Here is a 23,584-nt window from a genome sequence, read left to right on the forward strand (position 1 = left end):
TGTCCTGATTTCAACTTCAAGACAATAATAACGAGCATAGTAAGAAAATACTTCAATGAACAAACTGCTTTATGCAGAACTAGAAAAAAATCATTCTAATTTTGAAGAAACCACTGTTCTGTATTACAGCATCTACCTATTCTACTATAGATGCCTGAGCATTAAGCTTTTCACTTGCCCTTTTTCCAGAGGGGTGGAATAGGCAGAATTTCGCTGCCAGCTGTGGGAATTTGGACCAGGAATTTCCAGATGATGTTCTACTTAGGGCATTTTACATTAATTGCTCATTTAAATTTGAAATTTAGAATTGGCGTAGTCAAATCAGATACAAGTAATTTCTCTCTTCAAAGACATCAAGCCTTAAGGCTTGCTAGCCACTGAGAAGTTCTCAATGACATACATGTTTTCCAAATACTAACTCAGCTCTTCTTGTCTTTCTTTTTTCCTCCATTTCACTTCTTCAAAACAAGAGTTATTCTTCCCTTATTTCTGAAGAATTCAACCATCTACCTCCCTTCTAAATTAATCTATGTTACACTAGAGCTTTTCCTTCCCAGCTGACACGTCTTCGGATGGCCAAGAACAGTGAGCTATGTTTCATTATTCTTAATTCTTCATTAGAGGGGAAAGGAACAAACGTTTCTGAAATTTTTATTAAACCTTTCTCGCCTTATATTTAACAGCTACTAACAGGAGTGCCATCAAAAGACATTCCCAGCACGCCTAACATACAGCTGTCAAGTCACAGGGAAGTCACCATTAATTGTTACTATTATTAATTGTAATTGGTTCTAACAGCAACACAGAATACATCTCAGAGTAGAAAGCTGAAGAAAGTCTCCAGTTCTCGATACTGGGATTTGACATCCTCATGTCTGCATGTTGTAAGATACAAGATGAACTATGTCTGTAAAGATACAATTTCTTCTACGGCCAGTGCATTATAGCTTGGTAATCTAAGGGTGAGTCCCAAAGATACTTTGTTCTGGCCGAAGGGCCCTGCGCTGGATGCCATCAGTAGGAAAACCCTCACTGCATTCAGTAGGAGCATCTGGACTCATGTACAGTACTTTTGCAAATCCCTCTCAATATCCAGGCTACTGGTTTTTCTGAAAACCTGAGGTTCTCTGGAGAGGGAAGTGTCATAAAGACACGTTGAGAAGGTTACAGCTTCAGTAGGAGGAGGAAGCCGACTGCTGACTGTCCTGGAGATTTACAGAGGAAGACCCACTGCAGAAGTTATGCACATCACAGCTCACCTCTGCTTCCTGGAAGAATTCTGTGTCACACTAATGACTGTGGTTTAACTACACCGAAATTCTTGAAACAGGAACTATTTTTATAGCAGAATTTTTATAATGTTACATTAATCTGTTGGCTTCCTATGTAAATGTCCAGGATTTGCATATTTTTATAAGGTTACAGGAGTTAATCATGGCCCTTGAGTACATCAGTGTTTTACAGAAGAGAAAGGCAAAAGGACACATCTCTTAGGACACTGGTGTCCCAAGCCAGATAGGAATTTGCATCAGGTAGGAGATGAAAGAAAGGCAAGAAGAAATCAAGGGTGATTTGGCTCCAGACCTCTGCTTTTCCAGAGATTTTTCTTGGGATCTCAGACATGTAATTCAATCTTCTAGCATTCCCTAAAACATGAAATCACTGAAATAAGAGTGTCCTAGCTGACACAAATATTGCAAACATTTTCAGTTGTACAAAGATGCAATAATAGGAACTGTGCACAAGACTATTTGCAAATAATCCCCTTTCAATCTAAAAGTGCACAAAAATAGCAAAGTGAGTTCATAATATGTTTAATCTTTTTTTTTTAATCAGTTGAACCAGTAATTCTGCTTAATTAAATCAGCTATGTAAACAACAAACAGCCATAAATTGAGTTGCAATAACTCTCATCTACTCTGAAGGATAATTCTAAAAATGTTTTCATGCAACTCCTACTCTAAACCCTGTATCTCACTGCAAACATATCTGACAGCTGGCTACTGCATACAGCCATCAGCAAGAGAAGGCAGATGCTATAGTAACTGCACCTCTATCATACAAACTGGCTTGTTTTGGTTCTAAGTTGTTTTGTTGTTGTTGTTTCTGTGGTATTAAAGATTTTTAATACCTATAAGTAAAACAGGCCTTTGGCTGTTACTTTTCTTTAAGTTTCAAAAGGGCAAGTGGGCTTAAAGGAGATCAGTTAGCCACCAGACTGACCGGTTTTATTGATCAAAGTAGAACACCTGGCTGTTTGGGGACACCTGTGTATTCAAATAGGATTTTTAAAAAAAAACAATTTCTCACTGAAATCAGTGCATGAATTCCCACTACTTTAGTAAGGAGAAATAACTCTTATAAAACAGCCAGAAAGCCTTTAAATCAGCTCTGGATAAGAAGCTGAGATTACTCATATGGAAGATGTAACTTCAGGAGTAAGCTTGAATGACAGGCAATCTGCTGCTGAGTAATTAAGATCTCTTTTTCATCATGCTGAGTTTCAGTTGGTGGCTGAACAGTTGGCAGGAGATGACAGAAGGTAGGAATACAGTTTTAGATTGGGCAGACATCTGGGTCTGAAATGCAGAAGTCAACAGCACACGGAAGACATCTGGACATGTATTTGCAGATGAAGTAACAGATAAGACATAGGGAAAGATGAGCAACATAACATACAAGTAATCGTGTGGAGTGGGACTGAAGGTCCTTCTCGTCTCTCTCCAACAGTGGATGTCTAAAACAGCACCATAAACACTGGGCAGTCGTGTGTGATTTGTCCCCTTAATAACTCACCCAGCCTTCAAGCACGTTTTCAGTTCAGGAGCTCACTGAACTGAATGTGGTTTCTACACACTTGGTTAATCCTCAGTGGATTTCTCTTCAATGAGCTTCTCCAGTCTCATCTCAATCCCAGGGACTTTTATTACTCAGCTCATTTTTTGGCTCCACAACCAACATCCCATCGAGGGAGAAATCAGCAGAGTAATGAAAGACCAAGCACACTTGCACAGAACAAGACTGTCTGGCCCTGAATAAGACAGAAAAACACTACTGCAAAGAACCAAGAGGAATATAAGCCAAGTCTCATTAAAGTGTTCCTTGAAAGTTGCTGTACTTTTTTTTTCCTTTAAAGAAAATAAATTTTCTAAGATCAATGGTAAACTGTAAAAATAAAAATCAAGATTTGTAACATAGACCAAAACTCATCAGCAGTTCATGACTGAAATTTGCCAAGCCTGGGCCTCAGACAAGTGCCAGTATGAGACAAGCTACATTTCAGAGTAGAGTGCTCTCTACTAATTTGACTTTCCCAAAGTATGAATGTTTGAAAAAGTTCAAGGGGCTGCAGTGTCGAAATGTTGAAGATGCCAGATTACTGGGCAAATGGCTAGATCTCCAAGCTGCATCTTTTTCTTCTGAATAGAATTTGCAATGCTCATATTCAGTGACTAATAATTTAATAATTCCTCTTTTGGCTTGCACAGCAGAAGAATGCAGCACGTTATTAAATCATCATGTCTTCAAAAATTTTCAAATGCAAATAAAGTACAGTATTGTTCAAACCTAACAAGAATCTTTTCCATTCTTGTAGGAATTGAATGTATCAATTGCTGTAATATATTTAGTTAAGAACAAGTCAACTTGGCTTAGACTACAGGTGATTACTTGGTATAGATTCAGAAAAAGCTTTTCATTTAAGACCATAGGGTGACAAGTGTGAATAGTACCAAAACTTTGTGGCCTCGGGGCAGCCCTCAGCATCCTCTGGCTTAATGGGAAAGTGTGGTTTTGCAAGTTGCAAGATAAGGAGGTTCAAGACTCTGATCTCAAAGTCCAGGAATGAGAGCCCAAGTTATTCTGTCAATTTCAGTGAGTACCACAAAGGGGTCTGGCAGCTCAAGGGGAACATTTCAGCAACTTCACATACGCTCCATTACTTGTACAAGTATTTTACATACAGATCATTATTTTCATGCTGAATGTGGGTTACAATTTCATAAAATAAGGCACAAGTAAGAATGCCAATAAAATTCAACAGGTTATGGAGCTAGATAACTGCAGCCTTCTGTGGAGGGCTGTTGGAAAGATGGATTTTAGAAAAAGGCAGGTGTATCTCTCTTACCTCTTATATTTTACATTGTGTTGCACTTAATTCTTTCTCAGCCTACACTCAGATTACACCAGTTGTTCTTGGTCTGACATCAGTATTTCTTAACCTTATCTGCAGTTTCAATATTAAGCGTGCTCTTGCAAGCAAACTTGAAAATGGATGGCTTTAATAACTTGCAAATAGGTCACAGCAGGTCAGTAAGGTGCTATCTCCTCTCAAGAAAAGGAGTGGGGGACATTAATGACATCACAACACTCCCAAAGCATGCCTACAGATTGGTCACTGTGACAGTAAGCAAGATTAAAGGGACATCTGCAGCAAAGCTTCTTACTGCAGCCCAATTGTTTCAGTGCCTGAGCTTCTCATGCAGAAGGTATCAAACATACTCCACATTGCACTCAGTGTCATGACAGCAACTGCTCTGCACATCATCCCATTCTGCTCTACTGCTCCTACTCCAGCATGTTTTCCTGTTTCAAATACATCTGAAGTAAGCAAACATGGGTCCAGCATGCTGTGCACTGCTTGCATATTCACCTTACTTCTGGCAACAGCTTTAAGCCAGAAGCAACTCCAAAACCTTAAGGAAGATTTATTAAGCCTTCTTACGTAGATAGTAACTATAAAAGAAACATAAAACATGACAGCAGATCAACCTTATAAATGTTAAGTACTAGGAATAAATAATCCCACTCAGTTTCTCACCTGTGGAAGGATAATGTAGCCTGTCTTCTGCAGAATGGTCATTCATGAAAGGCAGAGATGACACGGAGAAATTCCCTTCTCTTTCACAAATCTTACTTCTTAGTCTCTCAAAGAGTGAAAGACTACCCTTCTGTGCAGAGTCATGTAGGCTGTCCTTAGGGGTGTTCCAGGGTTCCTGAGATGAAGCAAGAGGGTACTTTTCATTACAGATTAATACATCATCCTTGGGAGCCACTGAAGGAGTTTCATTAAAAGTAAACTTTTCTAGGAGTCCTGGGACATCCTCCATCCTAGTGCAAGTTGGTTTCTGAGGTATATTAGGGGTCTTGGAAGGCCTGCTGTGAGGACTGTAGACTGGGAAGGACACGTCCTTAGTGTCACTTGGAGATCTCTCTTCAGAGCTGGCAGAAAACTTAGAAGCACTTGAGAGAAGGCTCCCACATCCTAAATGTTCTCCTGCCTGCTTCCTTACTTGAAGCTCCTGTAGCTGACTGTTACTTGCTCTGTTGTTGTTAGTGTTCTTATGGCCAAGAATACTAGGGAAGCTGAAAGAAGCTTGTTCTGAAGAGGCTTTGGTTTTGCTGTCCGAATCCTGCTTTAGTCCTTCTGGAGATGAAGTTAGAGGTTCCAAAATGGACCTCCTGATCGCATTGGCAATGAGCCTCAGTGGTGATTTTGGCTGGCCAGCTGAATGCTCCTTGGCAGTTTTGTCTGGACTCCTCAGAGCATCTTTCATGTCAACTGGCAAAGCTGGTGGCACATCATCTACAAATAAGAGAGGCACAGGACAACCAGATGGCTTGAAAACACCTCTTCTCCATTCAGTATTCTTCTCCTTTGAAATCCCCAACATTTTTTTGCTTTGACACTGCAGTGTGGTTCCACCTAAGTACACCCCATTTGAATCATACATAGCTTGTTGTTCTGTGCAAAGAACCAGCCTTTTTTTTGCTTCCTTTTGCTCTTGCTCAAGCTTTTCTTCTAGGTGCCTTGTATTTTTCTCATCTTTTTCTTTCAGATGCAGAGATGACATCACTTTCGTATTCCCATTAAAATCTTCTGATTCAGAGGTACAACTCTTTTTTACTTCATTCCAGCCCTGGCCTGTATATGTCCCAGCGTCCCCATCTGTATCTTCACACTCAGAAAAACCAGCAGCCCATGCCCCATTCCCAGTAGAGATCTGTGGAGAACCTTTGACCTTGCTCTGAAATGGACAACGAGGCACATGGGGATGGACATCTTGAGGCCTCTCTCTGGCTTTTCTTTGAAATTCAGGGCTGTAGGGTTTGACATGTCCCCTCGTAACTTCTGGTGGTTTCTTGTAAGAAGCCAACTGTCAAATGCGTGAACAAATAAAATTGTGCCAGTGGAAAAAACACAGTCTAGAGCATCTTTTATGCAATACTTTAATCAATTTCAATCTAAACGTAATACTAGAAATTAATTTTCATGTTTACTGTGTACATCCACACACAAACATATGTAATTGACAATAAACTAAATGGGTTTTTTTTCCATAAAAGAATAATATTGCTCTAAGAGTGGAGAACTGATGCTCTACTGGAAGATTTAACAGCCTACAAATAATGTAATTCATACTAAGAACCTGCCATCTCTTTATGAATTGCCTGTAATGTTTTTCTTGGAAAGAAAGAGACCTAAATATGAGAAAATAACCAAAAGTGAATCTGCTCTATTCTCCTGTGTGCATTTCTGTTGCATCATGTTGGAATTTACAGAAAGCACATGTGGCCATAATCCATTCTCTCCAACTGCTTTTATAATACTGCATACTCAGATAATGCAGGTTGGAATGAATGAAGCGACCCAGAAATAACTGTAAAATGTAAGATGGTAGTTTAAACAATTCAATTAGTTTTCTTTTATGATGATTTTTCTTTTGGTTAAGACTTAAATTTATTATTCCAAGCACTGAAATCTTCTGCTGTTGATAGTAACAAGAACAAGTGTCTACTTTACTAAGCCAAAAGACCAATTCTAGAGATTTTTTTAACTTTTTAGAAGTGGGCCATTTTATCTGCAACGCTGTGTGATTACTATTGGCTAGAATATTTAATGTCTGTTTCCACTCCTGTGCCAGACTCCCAAATTCATATGGGTATAGCCAATAATCAGACTTCTCAATTTCTAGACGCACAGGAAGGTAATAGTGACTACCCTCTACTTCACAGCTGTGTTTGATGACTGAAATGAACATTGGCCAGGCTCTCAGATAAAATGTGATAAACAACAATAAACACACAAACGCCTTCTTAAATTCTCTTGTAAGAGCAAGACAAAGGCTTTCAAGTACTGTACAATGAGTGGAAGCTGCAGCATGGTCTCACCCCTCCTTGTGAACAGCAACCAGACAGCACTGTGCTGCTCTGCTCTCGTGGGACATTTCCTTCCTGGCCCTATTGTCCCAGACCAGAATACAGCTGGCACCATGGATGTGGAAGACTTGATTTTTTTTTTTATATAATGCAGAGCCTGAGGTCAAGCAATTCCAATCACTTCTGATCCAAGAGTAAGGACATCAGGCTAGGACACAGAGGACATGGCCTGGCTCCAAGTTGCAAGGGGGACTGACTGTGCTCTGCTTAGGACTGTTGGGCACTACTGCTGCTGCAGTGCCAAAAGCAGAAAATACAAAGAGTACCCTAAGCCTTGAAGTAAGATGAAGATGCTGTGAGAGGTATGGAGTCAAGTGCTTACTGCAAATTAGGAAAAGGCATCTTCTGCCCAATGGATGCAAGCAGTAAACATTAGAGATGGGCACACTAAGGGCTAAAATACCACACTAAAATACCCCAGTTTCCAGTGCCAGGCTCCCCTGGCCAGCACTATGTAAGTCTTTACTTGGTGTCTTAACGTGGTTCTCAGATTTGCTCTGCCTCCCATCAGAGAGGTTACATTTAAGTGACCTGGGAGTGATACCAACTTACCCCCTCACTGCTGACATACAGTTTTTGGCCAGTATGCATCACATGAAGACCCACTTCCTGTCCAGACCTAGGAGATTGTGCACAGACCAACAGCCAGCTCCAGAGCACTGAGGATCAGAGATTTGGGGTTTGCTCTTTGGGATGAAACTGTGGCACAAAACAAATCTCAGTGGCAACTAAGTCGTGTGCTGTGAGAGAAGGGCAAATTGGAGATGCCTACATGTGGGCTGACATAACACATTTGTATCCAAACCTCAGGACAATCAAAGTCTTACTCACACAGGAAGAAAAAGTGACTTTGCCACATGATTTGGGAATGGTTATCTCAATCAGAGCATCAAAATATTTTCCCTGTGTATAACAAAAGTATGACTCCAACTTTAGTTGCTGACTGTGAGGACTGAAACTATCTGAAATCGCAGAGGACACTCAGCCTGCTGAGAGCAAACATCCCAAGAGTAGTTAGGCTTGTGCTGCTCTGTTCAGTTCTCCTTCTTACCTGTGCTTGGGGGTGATCCTCTCCAAGACTGCTTTGACAGCTGGCTGAGCTGTCCTTCCAGCGTAGTCCAGGCTTCTTGTTAGACAGTAGAGGGAAATCTGCCAAAGACACACATTTTTACCTTTGTATTCATATTATTTTTGTCTTAAATAAAGTTCACAATTAAAGAATGACAGTAAAAAGTTAGAGTCATCTGGATACAGTTTTACCCTGAAGAGCTGACCTGTAGTAACCAAGTTTATAGCCTCTCGCATACGTGTGCACGCTATACATAATACATGTTGACATTTTCAGCAACGAACCTGATTTTTTCTACTTTCTTTCTGAATGAAGTGAAACAGCTTTTCAGTAATGGGGAACTTTCTTATAAAAGTCAGCCCTCTTAAAAGAGCTTTCAGACATTCAAAACAGAGACAAAACAACCAGCTACTTCTGAAGCCTTGGTTAGTTCTGAGAAACAAAGAAAAGTAGGTAGTTCTGAGAGGGCTGGCCATCTGAACACAAAAGTCATGAGAAAGGCAATCACCTATAAGCAGTAAGGGCAGAAAAAATTCTTCAGTCTCTTAAGTCAGGCCAAAGAGCAGCATGTCGGCTCTTCTAGGATGAGGCAGAATAATTAACTGCCAAAGGTCTGGAACCTAAACTGTCACTGGAAGAAGAGGCAGGTAAGTAACTTGCATCTGGAGTCAGCAGATCTAATATTTGTGTGTGTGAGAAACGGACATAATAAATAGCCTTGGGATGACAGAAAAGTAAGCCTGAGCCAAGATAAGCCCATGTCAAGTTTTGATGTGACAGGTATATTTATAGCTGAATTATTAACTCCAAAAACCCAGCTGTTAGTTCCGAAACAAAGGCTCCCAGTGCAAACACTGGTTCTTCTATACAGAAATTAAAAGCTACAACAGGACAAAAACAACAGGACAAAAGCAACACACAGAATACTGTTCCTGCATATGGACTTCAGAAAAGGAAAGCCAAGGAAAGAGCCCAAATTTCCTTTCCTCTTGGTGTTTTACCTGTATGTTCCCAATCTTGATGCAAGTTGTTAATGCTCAGTCAAGAAGTAAGAGAGATGGTGAGCTGGAGTTCATTAAAGCACTCCCATAGGGACCAGCAACAAGGAGCTGAACTGAGACAAATCCAGCTTTTGTCACCCAATTAAAAAGGGTACCACAACTCTGATCTGCAGCCAGTCTTGCTATATCTTTTTGCAATGAGTTTTCTAGACAGGGGGATAGGGGAAAGAAAAAGGGGAAATAGACCTTTCAAATAATTCCAGATATTCAGAGCCCAGTAGTAGTGTTCTAAAAAAACACCAACAAAACCTGGGCTCCTCCATTTTCACTTTCACAGAGTATCTCATCCTGCCCCAGTTCTTACTTTCCACTAACAACATGATTTCCTTTCCCTTCACCACATGTCCCAGGACATCTGCAGATCTGTGACCTTCCTGTCCCATTCAGCTCTGCAGCTGATGGAGATCTTCCTGCAGTTCCTAGGTTTGCCCTAGCCAGAGGATGTCCTCCCCTGGTCTCCCCAAGGCACTTGGTTGTGAGATTGGAGAAAGAAGCTGCACTCCAGCATGGCTTTTCCATTACCACATATAACAGAGGAAATAGCTTTTCTCCTTTCTGCAGCCCCAGGGCTCTGTGGGACAGCAGCATCTCCCATAGCCAGCTCCTGCAGAGGTGAATGACAGGGCCTGTACATGTGAGAGCATCACTTCACACAACGCCCTAGCTCATTGTGCAGAGATAATTGAGTTATTCCCAGTGACATGCTGAACCTACATTTGCAGCTTAACATTCAAAACATGATTTAAAAAAAATAAATCAGTCTCTAGGGCATTACAAAAATCTGCTTGGCACAGAGGCTCCTCACTGTGACCAAGATAACAAATGAGAGTGCAGCACTGTCTATGGATGCAAGACGGGGATTACAGATTCTGAAAGGTAATATCCTGTCCTGAATCTTTGGCCAATATAGAAATGACACCAATTTCCTTTCCTTGGCGGCATACCTCATGCTGTTTATGAAACATATGTGTTTTGGGAAGTAAGTCTGAAAAAGAGACAGGTTTCTCCTTAATGTGACTGATGATCATATGAATTGTTGTAACTAAATATTAAGTGGATTAAATATAGAAACTATGACTTACAGTGTTCCTCCAGAGAGTAAAAATTGCCTTTATTCTGTTCCCAGTATATGCAGAATGTACTTTACACCTCATTTTAAAAGCATACTGGAAGTTCAGACAAATTCATGTAGTTTGTAGCCTTCCTCTCAAAGACTTCTGGCTCCCCCTAGAGCCCTTCGGAGGCACAAGATGTTTTAATAAGACAACGGGAAAAAAAAAAATTGGCAAAAAAACCCAACCCAAAGTAATACAGTTATTGACAAGCTGAAAATGAATCAAAATTAATGAATGAATCGCTCTCAGAGAGCAAGTCCTTCCCCGTGCCTCAGGGTGCAGTTAATCCCAGGGAACACAGCCCATCCTGTTTTTTTTCTGTTTGTCCTTTTGCCACAGCTGCCTCTCTGAGGACAGCCTGTTTGGAGGGATGTTGAGCTTGGTGAGAGTATCTTCTTCAGATCAGTCCCCTGAGCCATCTGCTGAGACTTAGTGAGTTATTCCAGACATGTGGCACCAGAAAGGACCACGAGGTCTGCAGTGGCAGCATTTATGTGCAGCTGAAGATATCAGACATTATTATGAAGCTGGTGCCAGGACACGAGAGATGTATCTTTTTTGTTTGTTTGGTTGTTTTTTTTAGGCATAAAGTTCTTCCCACAATGGATACCTGCAAATCATCTGTTTTACAGTTCAGGTTGTCAGTGCTCCAGTCTAACAGACAGAATTGTTTTAGGAGATGTTGGTAAATGCACCCAGCTCCCATGCCAGTATCAGCAGTCCTGCAGGGAGAAGAGCTGCACTGAGGCGGCTGGCTGGCCCTGCTACAAGCAGTGGCGGTTTGACTGGGGAGGGCTGGGCAGCCCAGAAGGAAGATTGCTTAGACATAGCCCTGGATGCAAGGAATGACCGCCCCGAGATTCGGAGGTGAACTGCAGACAGACCTGATTGCTACTGAACTCAGCACGTTCCTGTTTGAGTGCCATGGGCAGAGAAGGTTCAGCCCAAATCACACAGAACTGTCAGAAGAGAACCAGTAATGCTGGTTTCTTAATTATCTGGGTGCTACAGAGGTAAATGAATAGGAGATGTAATATGAATTAGACATGGAGAAATAAATGCTGTGTGGCTTCCCTTATTAGTCATAAAGACAGAAGCAATCAAACAAAAGGAGAATTTGATCTTTTCAGGACAAGAAAGTGGAAATAAAATATTTGTTGAGTTTTAGTCTAGCCTCCTCACCTCGCAACTCCAATTCACAATTTCTAAAGGAAAGGAGATGAAGAAACAGACATTTACGAGGAAGGATACAGGATGCAGTGCAAGTAAGAAGCAATTGCTTCATAGGCTGTACTTACTCGTTTGGATTTTTCTCCTCCAACTCTGATACTTATTTAAGGCAGTGGAGTGGAAGCTGTTGGCTCTCTGTAGCACTGAACAGAAGCAGAAAAGAGACATCAGCTCACCCCAGCACGGGGTCGGCCGGGAGGGGGCACTGCGGGGCTGGAAAGGGCCGCGGTGCGCGGGGCCACGGGGTCTCTGCCCTCGAAACAAGGCCTCCTTATTCAGGAGTCAATTTAAAATGCCGTGCAAAATCCCCTTATTTGGTTCACTTAAAAATGCACATACGGGGGTGGTGGGAGGCGGGAAGGAATGAATGCTGATGGCTGTTTACTGCAGTAAAAATCATTTTCCAGCTCTTCCATCGCAGCAGAAGGCTCCTCACGCAAAGCAGGAAGCCTTTGAGGGCTGCCCAAAGCCCTGGACAAGTCCAAGGACCTGGATGCTTGAGCACCACATGCACCTCTGGTATAAAAACTCACCAGGGATGCTGAGAACACTGGTATTTAACGTAACTCTTTCATTTTAAACACACAGTGAAGTCAGAATCACCACTGCTCAGGAACATGTCATTCCTGACATAAAAGTTGTTTTCAAAATAGCCTTTTCCACGTGGAGAAGAGCAATAACAACAAATGCAATTAACAAGCCCCAAGCCCCATCAAGTTTCTCAGGGTCCCAGTCATGAGCTATCAGTGCATGGGATGAGCTGACAATACGGACATAAGGTGAAGGCACTGGGGGGAGGTCCCCCAAACCAGTTCCCCTGGCTACACCTGTATATGCTGACTGGAGAGCTGCTCCCCTGCTCCACCCGCACACTGCACCAGCACAGCCGCCCTTGCCCCACAGTGCCGGACAGCCCGAGGGCAGACCTGTACCCATGGACTACTGCTGCCAACTCAGGAGGGTGTGCAGCCACTCCTGGCAGAGCTCTGGAGACACTTTCTGAGGCAGCAGGTTCTCCACAGATCCGACACATCATCACGAGGCCCTAATACATGGCAGTCCTTGCCACGGAGGCCCAACCTCCGGCTCCAGGAAGGAGTTTTCCCCTGGAAGCAGACTGCCCCTAAAACTCTCAATTGCCCCCCACCAGTTCTATCCTTTCCCTCAGTGTGCTTTCTGTGGACATAAATAGTTCAAGCAGCTATATATAAATATAAATGAACCAAACAGAGCAGAGCTCTCCACTGCTTCCAAAAATTGCCCTTGCGTAGTTAATGTCACAGATATGGCGTAGGCTGCTAAAAACACCCCAAGGTCTTAGCAGACGGACAGTGCTCACCACCCCACAGGCTGGGTGTGAGGTGCTACTGCCTCAGGTGTCCCAGAAGCACTGTGTTTGGTAGTGCCTTGCAGCCAACTGTATGTGTTTGGGTGCAACTCAACCAAAAGAAATGGTATGATTCAACCAATGAGTAAAAAAGAAAGGAATGTGCAGAACGGGGCACCCAAAAGGCGTAAATCCTCCAAAGTGAAGACATCATTTAAGAATACAACCTGGCCACATCACTGGCAGCAGCTTCTCCTTCACAATCTCTCCCTTCAACCCTGATTTCAGCTCCCCAGGTGTGGGAGATGCCACTTACCATCAATGACTTTGGATGCCCTGTGGCTTTCCTCTGGTGCCATGGAGCTCCTGGCAAGCAATGTCCAGCGGCGCGGGGGGCTTGGGCAGGCAGGGGGCTCCAGCAACGAGGTCTGTCCTTCACTCACCTCAGAGCTGGAGGAGTTGCCATTAAAATCAGATTCCCCCTCAGAGCTAGGGAGAAGAGGAAAGAAAGAAAGAGAGAGGGGCAGTTCAGAAGACACACTGAATGCAGGTGTTCATTTCCCCTTCTGTGCAACATGCACCAGCATCAGCACTGACAACTATGTGGCCTATAGAGAAATAGAGGTTTTGCAGTCAGAGCTGGCATCTTAATTTTGCATTTTTTGTTGTTATTACTGCAGCCCTGTAGTTTACTGTAGATGCAACACAGCTGACAAATCCACGCTCCTGCAATATCTCTGCTATCCAGATTCAGACCCAGGATTGCTGTGTTCAGCAAAGAACCTGGAATTCACCTGCTGCAGACAGCCTTGGCTTCAGTACATCAGTTAGCCGTGGGACAGCGCAGCAAGTGCAAGGAGTGGCCAGAGGTGAACATAATTAAAAGTATGCCACACAAACACCCAGAGTGACACACACATTGTGACCTTGCCTCTGGGCGGGAGAACGACCTTTGCAGTCAATTATTAGTCTTTTTTTTTTTTTTTTTTCTCCCCAGTAATTAGAGAATTTCTTTAATCTCTCAAAGCCAAATTGTAGGGAGTGTGCACTTTCAGGCCTTCTGATGTTGCCACAATCCCACCACCATAAATAAGTGTGCCACCATGCAATTCAGCCTATTTTTAATGAAAACAATGCTGCTAAGTTAATTCTTAGATTTATTGTGATGACTAGTAGTTCCACTTGAAAAAGAAGAGCTCATGCCCTCTTATGTTAGCATGATGGGAGAAAGCTGTTTCATATTTATGTAACATTCACTGCCTTGTAGAAAGCAAAGATTAATTACAACAGCCCCAGGACAGAGCCCACACAACAAAGGAAGACGTGCTAAAGGACGGGCTGTGGATGGAACAAAACCTCTGTGGTTGGCTCAGGCTGGGCAGCAATTTCTGATAACTTGAGACTGTGTCACTCATGACCAGTTCAGATATTGGCTGCAGACAGTCTGAAGCTGACGTATACATGGTATACATAGCAGCCAGCCCCGTACACCTGCTTCACCCAGATCCAACTGGCACAGCGAGAGCTGAAGGGTTAGCAAGTTCCCTGTGATGGTTATACTACATACACTTAAATACGTATTATATACCTATATTTATATATATATATGCACACACTTCTTCATATATGTAAGCCTTTGATAGTTGAGATTGCAAGATACTACACTGAGATTGGGCAGAGCACCACACAAAAGAAAAAGACATACAATGAAGGCTGATAGGTACATTTCTATTTTAAAGTGCAAAACATCTATTTCCCTTGGCTGGCAATGTCATAAGTGCAGTAGAATGAGGCTTGTCCTTTGAGCTCTGCTTGATAGGCAGTCATTATCCACAAACACTAAAGCTTGAACTGAAAGCTGTTTGACCAAGCCGGTCATTTTTCTGGCTACATGCTCTGTCAGACCTTGCAATGCCATTTGTCACTTGCTATTTCATTCACCCAGCCTTTTTAGGCAATGGCTCGCTGGCTGGAGCAGTAAGAGCACATGGTCACTGAAGGCAGTGCAGGAGACTGATCTCAGGGGTTCTGACACACACCGTTCCAGTGACAAGAGCAGTGTCACCCTGGACAGGAACCAGGGGCCTCTCTGCAAACACAGGACTGTCACAGCTGGAGGAAAAGGAGCTGATCCCTCAGATCAGGGAGATTAGCTGGCTCCCCTCTCTGCGTGCTGCTCATGTGTGAGACACAAACCGCCTCAGGGTATTAACGTGGACACGAACAGACATGCTGCAGCAAGATCTGTCCAATAGGCAGAAAACTCTACCCTGAGCTCTCATTTCCTTGTGGGGAGACACCAGCAGAGATTAATCCTGTCCCTGAAGAACAACCTGATGTGCAGCAAAGCACAAATATCATTTCAAACTCCCACATAGAACAGAAGAAAGCTTCATTTTTAAAGAAGTTGTCCTCAACAACCTATACACACTACCATGAGTGAGTGTTTAAAGGTTTTCAAGATTTGGAGCCATTTTCCTCACAGAGTAATGGCTCTGTTTGCAACTCAAATAGCGTTGGGTTTGCTTTGCTGTTTTTTTCTTTAATTGTCGGTAAGGAAAACTACTTTATTTGGAAGATACCAATCTAACCTTTACTATAACAAAGTGAACTCCCACAGAATCTTGTCCAGAATGCCAATGTATCACTGTTCTTAAATAGAAATCAGACTTCCTTTGACAGCTCTTGGAAAGCCGTCAGATTTCAGATGTCTTAGAGGTGGGCAGGCCAACAAATACCCAGAGAGGTACTGAGGCTGCAGCCTTGTGGTACAGAGGTAGCAGGAGACTGTGTTTGCAGGATATACCTTTGCCACAGCACATCCTGATCTCTGAAGATTTTGGAAAAAAAAATAGCTGAACCCGAGATGATTGGGGTAATGTTTTTCTCTCTGACTCAGGCCCCTGTGTGGGATGCAAATGTTTGAATACTTCCTGCAAAGTGAGTCATATGTCTGGTGGGATTTATGGCTGTGGTAAAGAACAATTGTTTTTCTGAGAAGTTTTTCTGTTTTCTCTTTTTTTCCTCTCCTTGCTGCTTTTTCTTTTCTTTTTTTTTTTTTTTTTTTAAGATACACTGTATGTACATTTGGTACCTTGTTTAGCTATATCTTTCCAGAGAAAACCAGTCTTTTTTTTAATTATTACTATTTTTTTTAAGGTCTACTTATGTTTTCAAGTACCTGCTTGCATCACTGGTGACCATGACTCGAACAGCAAGGAGGTTGTGCTCCGTCATTTCCTCCTCAGGGATGACCCTTACAGTGGCCCACTCAGGGTCAGTGGATGAGAACCAGCTTTCCACATTGAGGTGCTCCAGGACGCTCTTTGCCTTCTTTGGGGAGGTAGGCTCATCGGCCTTGGGCTGGCAGAAGCCTAGAAGAGCCAAAAAGGTAACAGCAGGGTGTTAGGAGTCAGCTGGAATCAGGGACCTCAAGCTCTGCTTTGGGTGGCCTTTGGACACTGGCAGTGGTTGCTGGGAGTGCTGGCAGCCCTGTGCACTGAGACCAGTCTGCCAGGCTGTGTGCTAGTCCTGACAGGGTTCTCCAGTTAGTACACAAAGAGATGGAATCTGCAGGGCAGCCTTAGTTTTTGCAGCTGCAGGCTCTTAGCTCCATTTGGTGGCACTGCCATCAGGCTGGATGCCTGGGTAGCAGTACCAAAGACACATACCATCTGCATGAGCAGGAGCATGCAGTCTTTTTTCAGACCACTGGTGTGTGTAAGGCTCTTCAGAAAGTTGTTTTTGAGTGCATGCAGAAAAACTAAGCACTGATTTGGTAAAAGACAAAATGTGGCAGCAGTTAAGCAGCATGACCCCTGAACTTCGTGCTAAGGCAGAAGGAACAAAAAACAAAGACAAGTTTCCTTAGCTTATCCCCAGTAAAGCAGATGGAGCCAAAGGCAGGGAGTGATCTTTCCCTGTGAAAACCTTCATTTCTGAGCAACCTCACCCATCCACAGCCTCCTGCACAGCAAATACAAACATACCAGCCCAGCAAATTTCCCTGTGGCCCAGGAGGCACAAATGACATTCTCAAGGAGGGTGGTTTTGCTCCTTCATCTTGCATGCATGATGCTTTTGCCACAATTAATTTAACATTAATTTCTAACTTACATCTGCATAAACGGAGTCAAAACAAAAACCAAACCAAAACACATCTGGGGTGTGGTTTGTCCTCTCATCTATGAAAGAAAAGTTTGCAGTAAACACCTATAAAACTTCTCTTTAACTTGCAGCTCCTTCATAAACTACAGGGTCTCACTCAGTCTAGTCCTCCACCTTGCAAGGGCTTTTGACTCAAATATGCAGTACTTGCACAGCAAACAAGCCAGGAAAAGCATGCCATGAGCAAGCTCTCACAGCAGATGCCCTGAGAGATGACCTGCACTGCAGCCCCACTGCTTGCCCACAGGCAGCTTGGAGTGGCACTTCCCATCTGTCATCATGTGGCTCTCCCCAGCTCGTGCTGCAGGTACACATCCTGAACATCACCCCCACTGTGACTCCTGAATGTGAAAACTTTAGGTTAACCAGTCCATCTGTAATAGCCCACAGCTCCTCCAGATTTTAGGACATAAATGATGACAGAGCTAGTGGAAGACCTCAGCCTATCACCGAGGCCATGCTGTGTTTCAGCTGCAGCCACATCCACTTAGGGAGCTGCATTTCTCTGCTTCTCCTTAAGGTATTTGTGGTACTCTTCTTTTTGAATTGTGCAGTAGAAGCCAACTTTCTCAGGAATCTGCTAGATAAGCAGATCTGAAAGAGATCAACTAGCATTCATAGTTGAATTAATCACAGCCAACTAACTAATGCTGAACTAAGTTCAGCATTCTGCCTTAAGAAGCAAAACCACTCCTTACTGATTTACTTAGTCAATATTTGCACTGTGACATATAAAGCTGAATAAAGTACACTGCACTCAATTCCACAAAAGTGGAAAGAAGCTGAGCTACCTCCATGCTTCTGCACATGGCAGACATTTGTATTAACCCCAGTGCTGGGTTACCAACTCCACAGACATTTAAAGAGATGCTGTTCTGCAGAGCAGGACCACCTCCTAGGTAACCAGCTTGTACTAAAGACAGAGGTGCCCAAGATGCCAGGAGTCAAGGATTTTGTAGGCTTTGATGACGCCACTCAGTATTACCAGCCTATCCTAAATGGCAGCACTGGCAGCAGGCCTCAAGCCCTGCAGTGATGAAATGCAGCCCAATGGAGCACTTTGGGCTCTTGCACAGGGTAGGCTTCAGTCCTGGAGAACAAAGGGAAACAGAGCAGAGCAACAAGCCACTGGTGGGTTTGTGTAAACACCACTCAGAGAGAGCAGAGGCCAACTCAAACAAAAGCCTGAACACCGCACAGACCTGAACCCACCTGTTAATTATTACCTGCACTACCACAGCAATGCAAACAAATCAAACAGGCCATCTGCAGGGAAACTGCCATTGGCCTTTGTTGCCGTTAGTTTTAAAAGAGCGCCACAGAAAAGATAAAAATGATCTGAGACAAATGAGAAATTTAACAATACAGCTGAGTTTTCTTTAAAGTGCTTTTCTTAAAGTGCCTTGCAGCTCACTGTGCACTAACTGCACCCTGGGCCATGCTGTGACAGTGGCAGCCATAGTAATGCTGCACAGGAGTACACAACTTTTTGGAAGCCTGACTGTGAGCAGGCTCTGAGCTTCAGTGCCCTGGCTGCCATCACTGAGAGTCAGGGCATTTCCAGTCACTACTGCCATCAGCTCAGGACATGTACCCCACAGGCTGACAGACCAGCCCTCATGGAGGTGCAGAAAGAGCCCTGTGGGAGCCTTGAGTTGTTGGGCACTTCTTGGCACCCCTTCTGCTCTGGGAAAACCCAAACTTTTGTGGAAGAATTGAGGTGGACATTTAGCTCCTAAGTTCAAGGTGGCAACACCAACATAAAGCCCCCGGGTATTTAAGTTTTCTAGTGCTTAGGTCCTCTCAGAAGTCCATGCACGGCTGTATATGCCACGCTATCCCACTTCTTCACTAGAAGAGAGGAAAACTGGCCTTACTGCTGTTCTCAGATGCGAAGCGGCACACAGGTGCACTAAGCCCCATGCCTGGGGCAGCCAGCAGGACCCCACAGCCTGTAGGGCCTGTAGCTCCCACTAGAGTCATGTTTCCTCCCCAGGACAAGAGATTTTCCACTGGCAGGGTCACTAAGAGACTGACAGTTGGAGGAAATGGATCTTACAAGACAAACATACACAATGCAAAGCAAAACAGGTGTCCAGTCTCAATGGAAAAGCACACAGAGGCACACAGACTCTGCTTTCCTGCCAATGTAAACTAGTGCTGTGCCACTGACACCCATGGGCAACTCCACATATTATCCAAAGAGAGACAAGTCGTCATGAAATAGACTCAAAATAGCATTCACATCAAATGTTACTTCACTGCCATCACACTTACTGAAGATTTCCCACCATCCTTCCTACTGTCTTATGTTTCATCATGCTAAAGCTCTCCAGCAGTGAGCATGCGTTCCCTGCAGTCATACTTCAGGCTGAAGCCCTTACTAATCCTTTGCCAAAACGTTTAAATAATTTACCCGGGGTGGGGATTATGTACAAGCCATGCATGTGGAAGGTGTTAATCTTGTGGCAGTAGACAACAAATCAAACGTGTCACATGCTTGAGGCTGCAAGGGACATACAAGACACACTGCAAACACTGCTTACTGCGTTGCTGCCCAGTTAATAGTGGGACTGTCCTACTGGCACAAGTTAGAGAATTACAGGCAGTCAGATTTCCTAAACTATTCAGTAAATGCAAGCTAAGGAGCTAACGTGTTAATTTCCAGACTCTCCCATGTTCTTTGGCATGATTCTGTGGAGTGCAGGTTAGGATGCAAGCAGGGCAGTGCTCCCAGCTCTGCTCAGCAAGCAGCGTGGGTGCTCTGCAGCCAGCATGGCTAGGTGCTTGGGCTGTTCGAGGAATTCACACAGTGATCACTTGCTGCCTGAAGGTCTGATAGGATTGAGAGAATTTAAGCTTTCCATTCATTCCTTGAGTTGCTGCCAATCTCCTCACTTTGCTGTTGTCCAAACTGGCCGCAGGAGATGCTCCCCAGCAGTTGCTCTGTCCCAGTCACTGTGATACTAACAGAGCTCTGGTATTGCTGAATATCAGAGGCAAGGGTCATCTTGGTACCTCAACATCCAGTGGCATAGAGGGGTCTGGCCCAAAGCAAACATTTGGAAGGGCTTTAGTGGCCATAGCAATGAGAGCAGCTCTGTGGTACAGTTGAAACAAGCCTCCTCGCACTTCCTTTTTTAAGCAGTGTAAAGACACTGTATGCCACAAACCAAGAGCACAGCCAGGGTTGGCTGAAGCACTCAGGCTAGTGGCTGCAATTTGCCATCAGCCCACAACAAACACAGCGTATGGGGCTGTTCTCTTCTTCCTACTGACCAGAGGGAACAGACCTCTGGTGCTGTGGACAGCCATCTGCTGGCAAACACTACCTACTCAGGCAAAGGCTGGAGTTGTTTTGCTTGCTTCCAGTGTTAGGCTGGAAACAGCAGGACAGAAAAGATGTTCATTTTCCCACTTCAGGAAAAACCAGATGCTATGATTTAGATTCAGGTCTTCAGTTACAAGAGTTCCCACAGAAAACACAAAAAACTACTTCAGGGGAATTTTTCAAAAAGATAAGAAGCCCAAATCCTACCCAGCTGAGGAAGTCATGTATTTTAACCTCTATTTTTTGTTGCCCATGTTCATAATAGCAATCCTCTTTTCCATGCTCCTCCACGGCCACTAACACAAAGAATAACTGGAGGCTTTGGAAAGTAGTTCTTAACACTAAGTTACAGCTACAAATAACAGTGCACTGATCTAAAGTTCTTTCAAATATGTAATGCATTTTACAGTGCAGAACAGCACTCAAGATGCAGGTATATTCACTTCAGCAGATAATATAACCCATGCTCGGAGGTGGCCATTTTCAGTGGCATCGTGTTCTGGGAGCAACAGCATCTCCACACAGTCTCTGCTATTGGTCTTCACAGCGCAAGAACCTCTCCTCAGCCCAAGCCTTCCTGAGTGGAGTCCTCGACTGACTTGTGCTGAGAGTAAACACTGTGGTTTTGAAGTTGTTTTTTCTTTTTTCTTTCTTTTTTTTTTTTTAAATACAAATGGTGGAGATTAGCTCCAGTTATATAAATAATAGTAACACAGTCAGCAACTGCAACAGAACAATTCTGCATTCATACAACCCTCCCACTCCAACAGGATGAAAAATTTGGATAAACAATTTCTCCTTTGTCTGCATTTCAAAACCTATCTCACCATCCCCTCACTGGGAGTGAAACAACTGTTTTCCTTACAGCGAAAGGATTTAGCTAAAGCTCGTGGTACGTGAGCAGCATCCCCGCTGCTTGCCTGAGGTTCACTGCAGGATCAGTGCTCGTCCCAAGGTCAGGGGTGTCCAAGGCTTGCTCCAGCACACAGGCTTGGCTGAAAAGCCCCCACAGCCCCTCCAGACAGATTCAGATCATGTTCCAGTCAAAAATGCTTCTCTTTCCCATTATGTCCCATGCTGAGTTTTCTCAATTCCATGTTCTTCCAGTCAGCCAAAGGTCTGGTTCATCCTTGCATCTGAAACAGCCACATTCATTTCAAATGAATCTGATGAAATGTGACCAGCGAGGGGTAAAGACATCATAGCACCTCTGTAACACTGGCAGAACTCACAGAACTTGGATGGAACTTTATTTTAGCTCCAAAGCTACAATCCAGGCGTACAAATCCTTATTTACTGCACTGATAATCCAAATACCACAATTATTTACTTAGTGTAAATTAGTGATAACATTTGGATGGCGTGACTATCCCTCAGAACTGGTTCAGCCAGCTCCTGGCTCCAGGGTGGACTTGCAGGAGTTCCCCTCTCGGACCTTGCTGAGTGGTCAGCCTATCCGGTTCTTCAGCAGGGCCCGTGCCCAGCCGGTTATCAGCTCTGACAAACAGACCTCAGAGTGCCCATTGGTTAGCAAAGCAGCAGCCTCTGATCAGGAACACAAGCAAGCTTTCCAAGGTCCCCACAGTTGCTGAGCAGCACAAAGCAGAGCTGTCCTGCTGTGCCTCAGGAGAGGCCTCACTGCCGGCCCCCCACATGGCCCCAGCAGCAGAAACCACACAAACTCAGCATGACTGCAATGTCACTGCAGTTCTACTCACAGCAAGCTTATAACACTCAGGTGCTTACAGAATGACATCCAGCAATGATGCCACACCAAGACCTTTTTCGGTCACTTTCTGTAAGAGCATGCCCCACCACCTGGACACATCCCATAGCCCCACAGCAACCTGCTGGCCACACGTTGCACCATATGGAGCTCAGAGTCTAGCAGAAAGAGACAAGGCCACATGAAAACTGCAAGGTTGTTCTTAACTCTATTACAGACACAAGTTACATAAATATAAATAACAGAGCTCACAATTAGCTTTGTTAGTTGTCCTCCCCCAGATTGCCTCTCAGTCAGTTCACACCCCGAAAGTGCAGGGCAGGTACCAGACATCTGGTCACAGTCCAGCTACCAGCACTGGCTTCACCTAAGAGAAGGCAAATCCCTCCCAGTGTCACTGCCAGCCTTGGGGCCCAGGGAGGGCAATGAGCCCCTCAGACCCCAGGCCAGAGTTACTGCTGCTTTGGGTGCCTCAGCACCACCTAATGCCTGCCCAGCAGAGCCATGCCACTCTGCCAAAATCTCAAGCTCCAGTTTTTGAATACTAAGATTTCAGAGCTGTTCAGTGTGCTTTTTTGACCAACAAATTGCAACAAGTGGTCCAACTTCAGGCATGTTCCCTCTGCCATTGCAGAGCAGACAAAAAAAGTCTCTGTGCTCCTCTTCCCAGTCACGGAGGCTGTGCAGAAAGCAGCCATTCACGTGGTGAATGTGCTGAGTTATGTGCTGCTGTCTCATTGCATCATGCCATGCTAGTTCAGTGCTGCAGAGAGGTACTGACAACTATTTCTATTTTATGCCACGTTAACAGTGCAGTTGCTGTCGGTTTTGCTTAGCTTACTGCAGCAGGCACTGCAGTAGCCTGTTGGAAGCCACTACACGTGGGGTAGAGGAGAGGCCACCTCCAGAGGAGCCATCATTCACTGTGACCACCATTTATTAATGCATCGCTTATTCTATAGCATCTGAGTGCCTCACCAACAAAGCTGTGGTGAACAGGCAGCAGAAAAGGGATGTTACTCATGTTGGTGTGTCTCATCTGACAGGGAAGCCTGCCTCTGCATGGGCTGCTTCTACCAAGACACCTGCCAAATTAGCAGCAGGCAGAGCACATAACTGCAACCCAACAGGGAGATGACAGGGGCTCGAGTATCAGCCAAATTTGGGCAGAGCCAAATGCCTGCTGAGGGCAGCTGGGCTGGATGGAATGGGGATTCTCATGAGTGCCACTCACAACAGCACAAAGCCCAAATAACATCCCCCTCCCCAGAGGGCCAGCCGTCTCGGCCACCAGCTGGCTCCTGCCTTTTGTCAGCTTTGCTGTTCTGCATGTGCTTCCC

The 23,584-nt window shown here is 44.2% G+C and overlaps 1 protein-coding gene across 6 annotated transcripts in view; it reads right to left on the reverse strand.

Moving 5' to 3' along the window:
• The window catches only part of MICAL2 (microtubule associated monooxygenase, calponin and LIM domain containing 2), a 120,942-nt gene that overhangs the window by 14,648 nt on the left and 82,710 nt on the right, over positions 1-23,584 (reverse strand). For 5 of the 6 annotated variants that reach the window (XM_042813756.1, XM_042813753.1, XM_042813755.1 and 2 more), the window contains exons 20-24: positions 16,202-16,394; positions 13,337-13,509; positions 11,762-11,836; positions 8,270-8,367; positions 4,820-6,155 (exon numbers count right to left, since the gene is read on the reverse strand). In XM_042813756.1, coding sequence (XP_042669690.1) covers positions 4,820-6,155; positions 8,270-8,367; positions 11,762-11,836; positions 13,337-13,509; positions 16,202-16,394 — 1,875 coding nt within the window. Of the gene's footprint in view, positions 1-4,819; positions 6,156-8,269; positions 8,368-11,761; positions 11,837-13,336; positions 13,510-16,201; positions 16,395-21,287; positions 21,655-23,584 lie in introns of those variants that run through there. The other variant, XM_042813758.1, reaches the window with a different exon arrangement.

The sequence above is a fragment of the Centrocercus urophasianus genome, unplaced genomic scaffold, assembly GCF_019232065.1.
Source record: "Centrocercus urophasianus isolate 14NV4802_14NV808 unplaced genomic scaffold, USGS_Curo_1.0 seq_14, whole genome shotgun sequence".
Taxonomy (NCBI): Eukaryota; Metazoa; Chordata; class Aves; order Galliformes; family Phasianidae; genus Centrocercus; species Centrocercus urophasianus.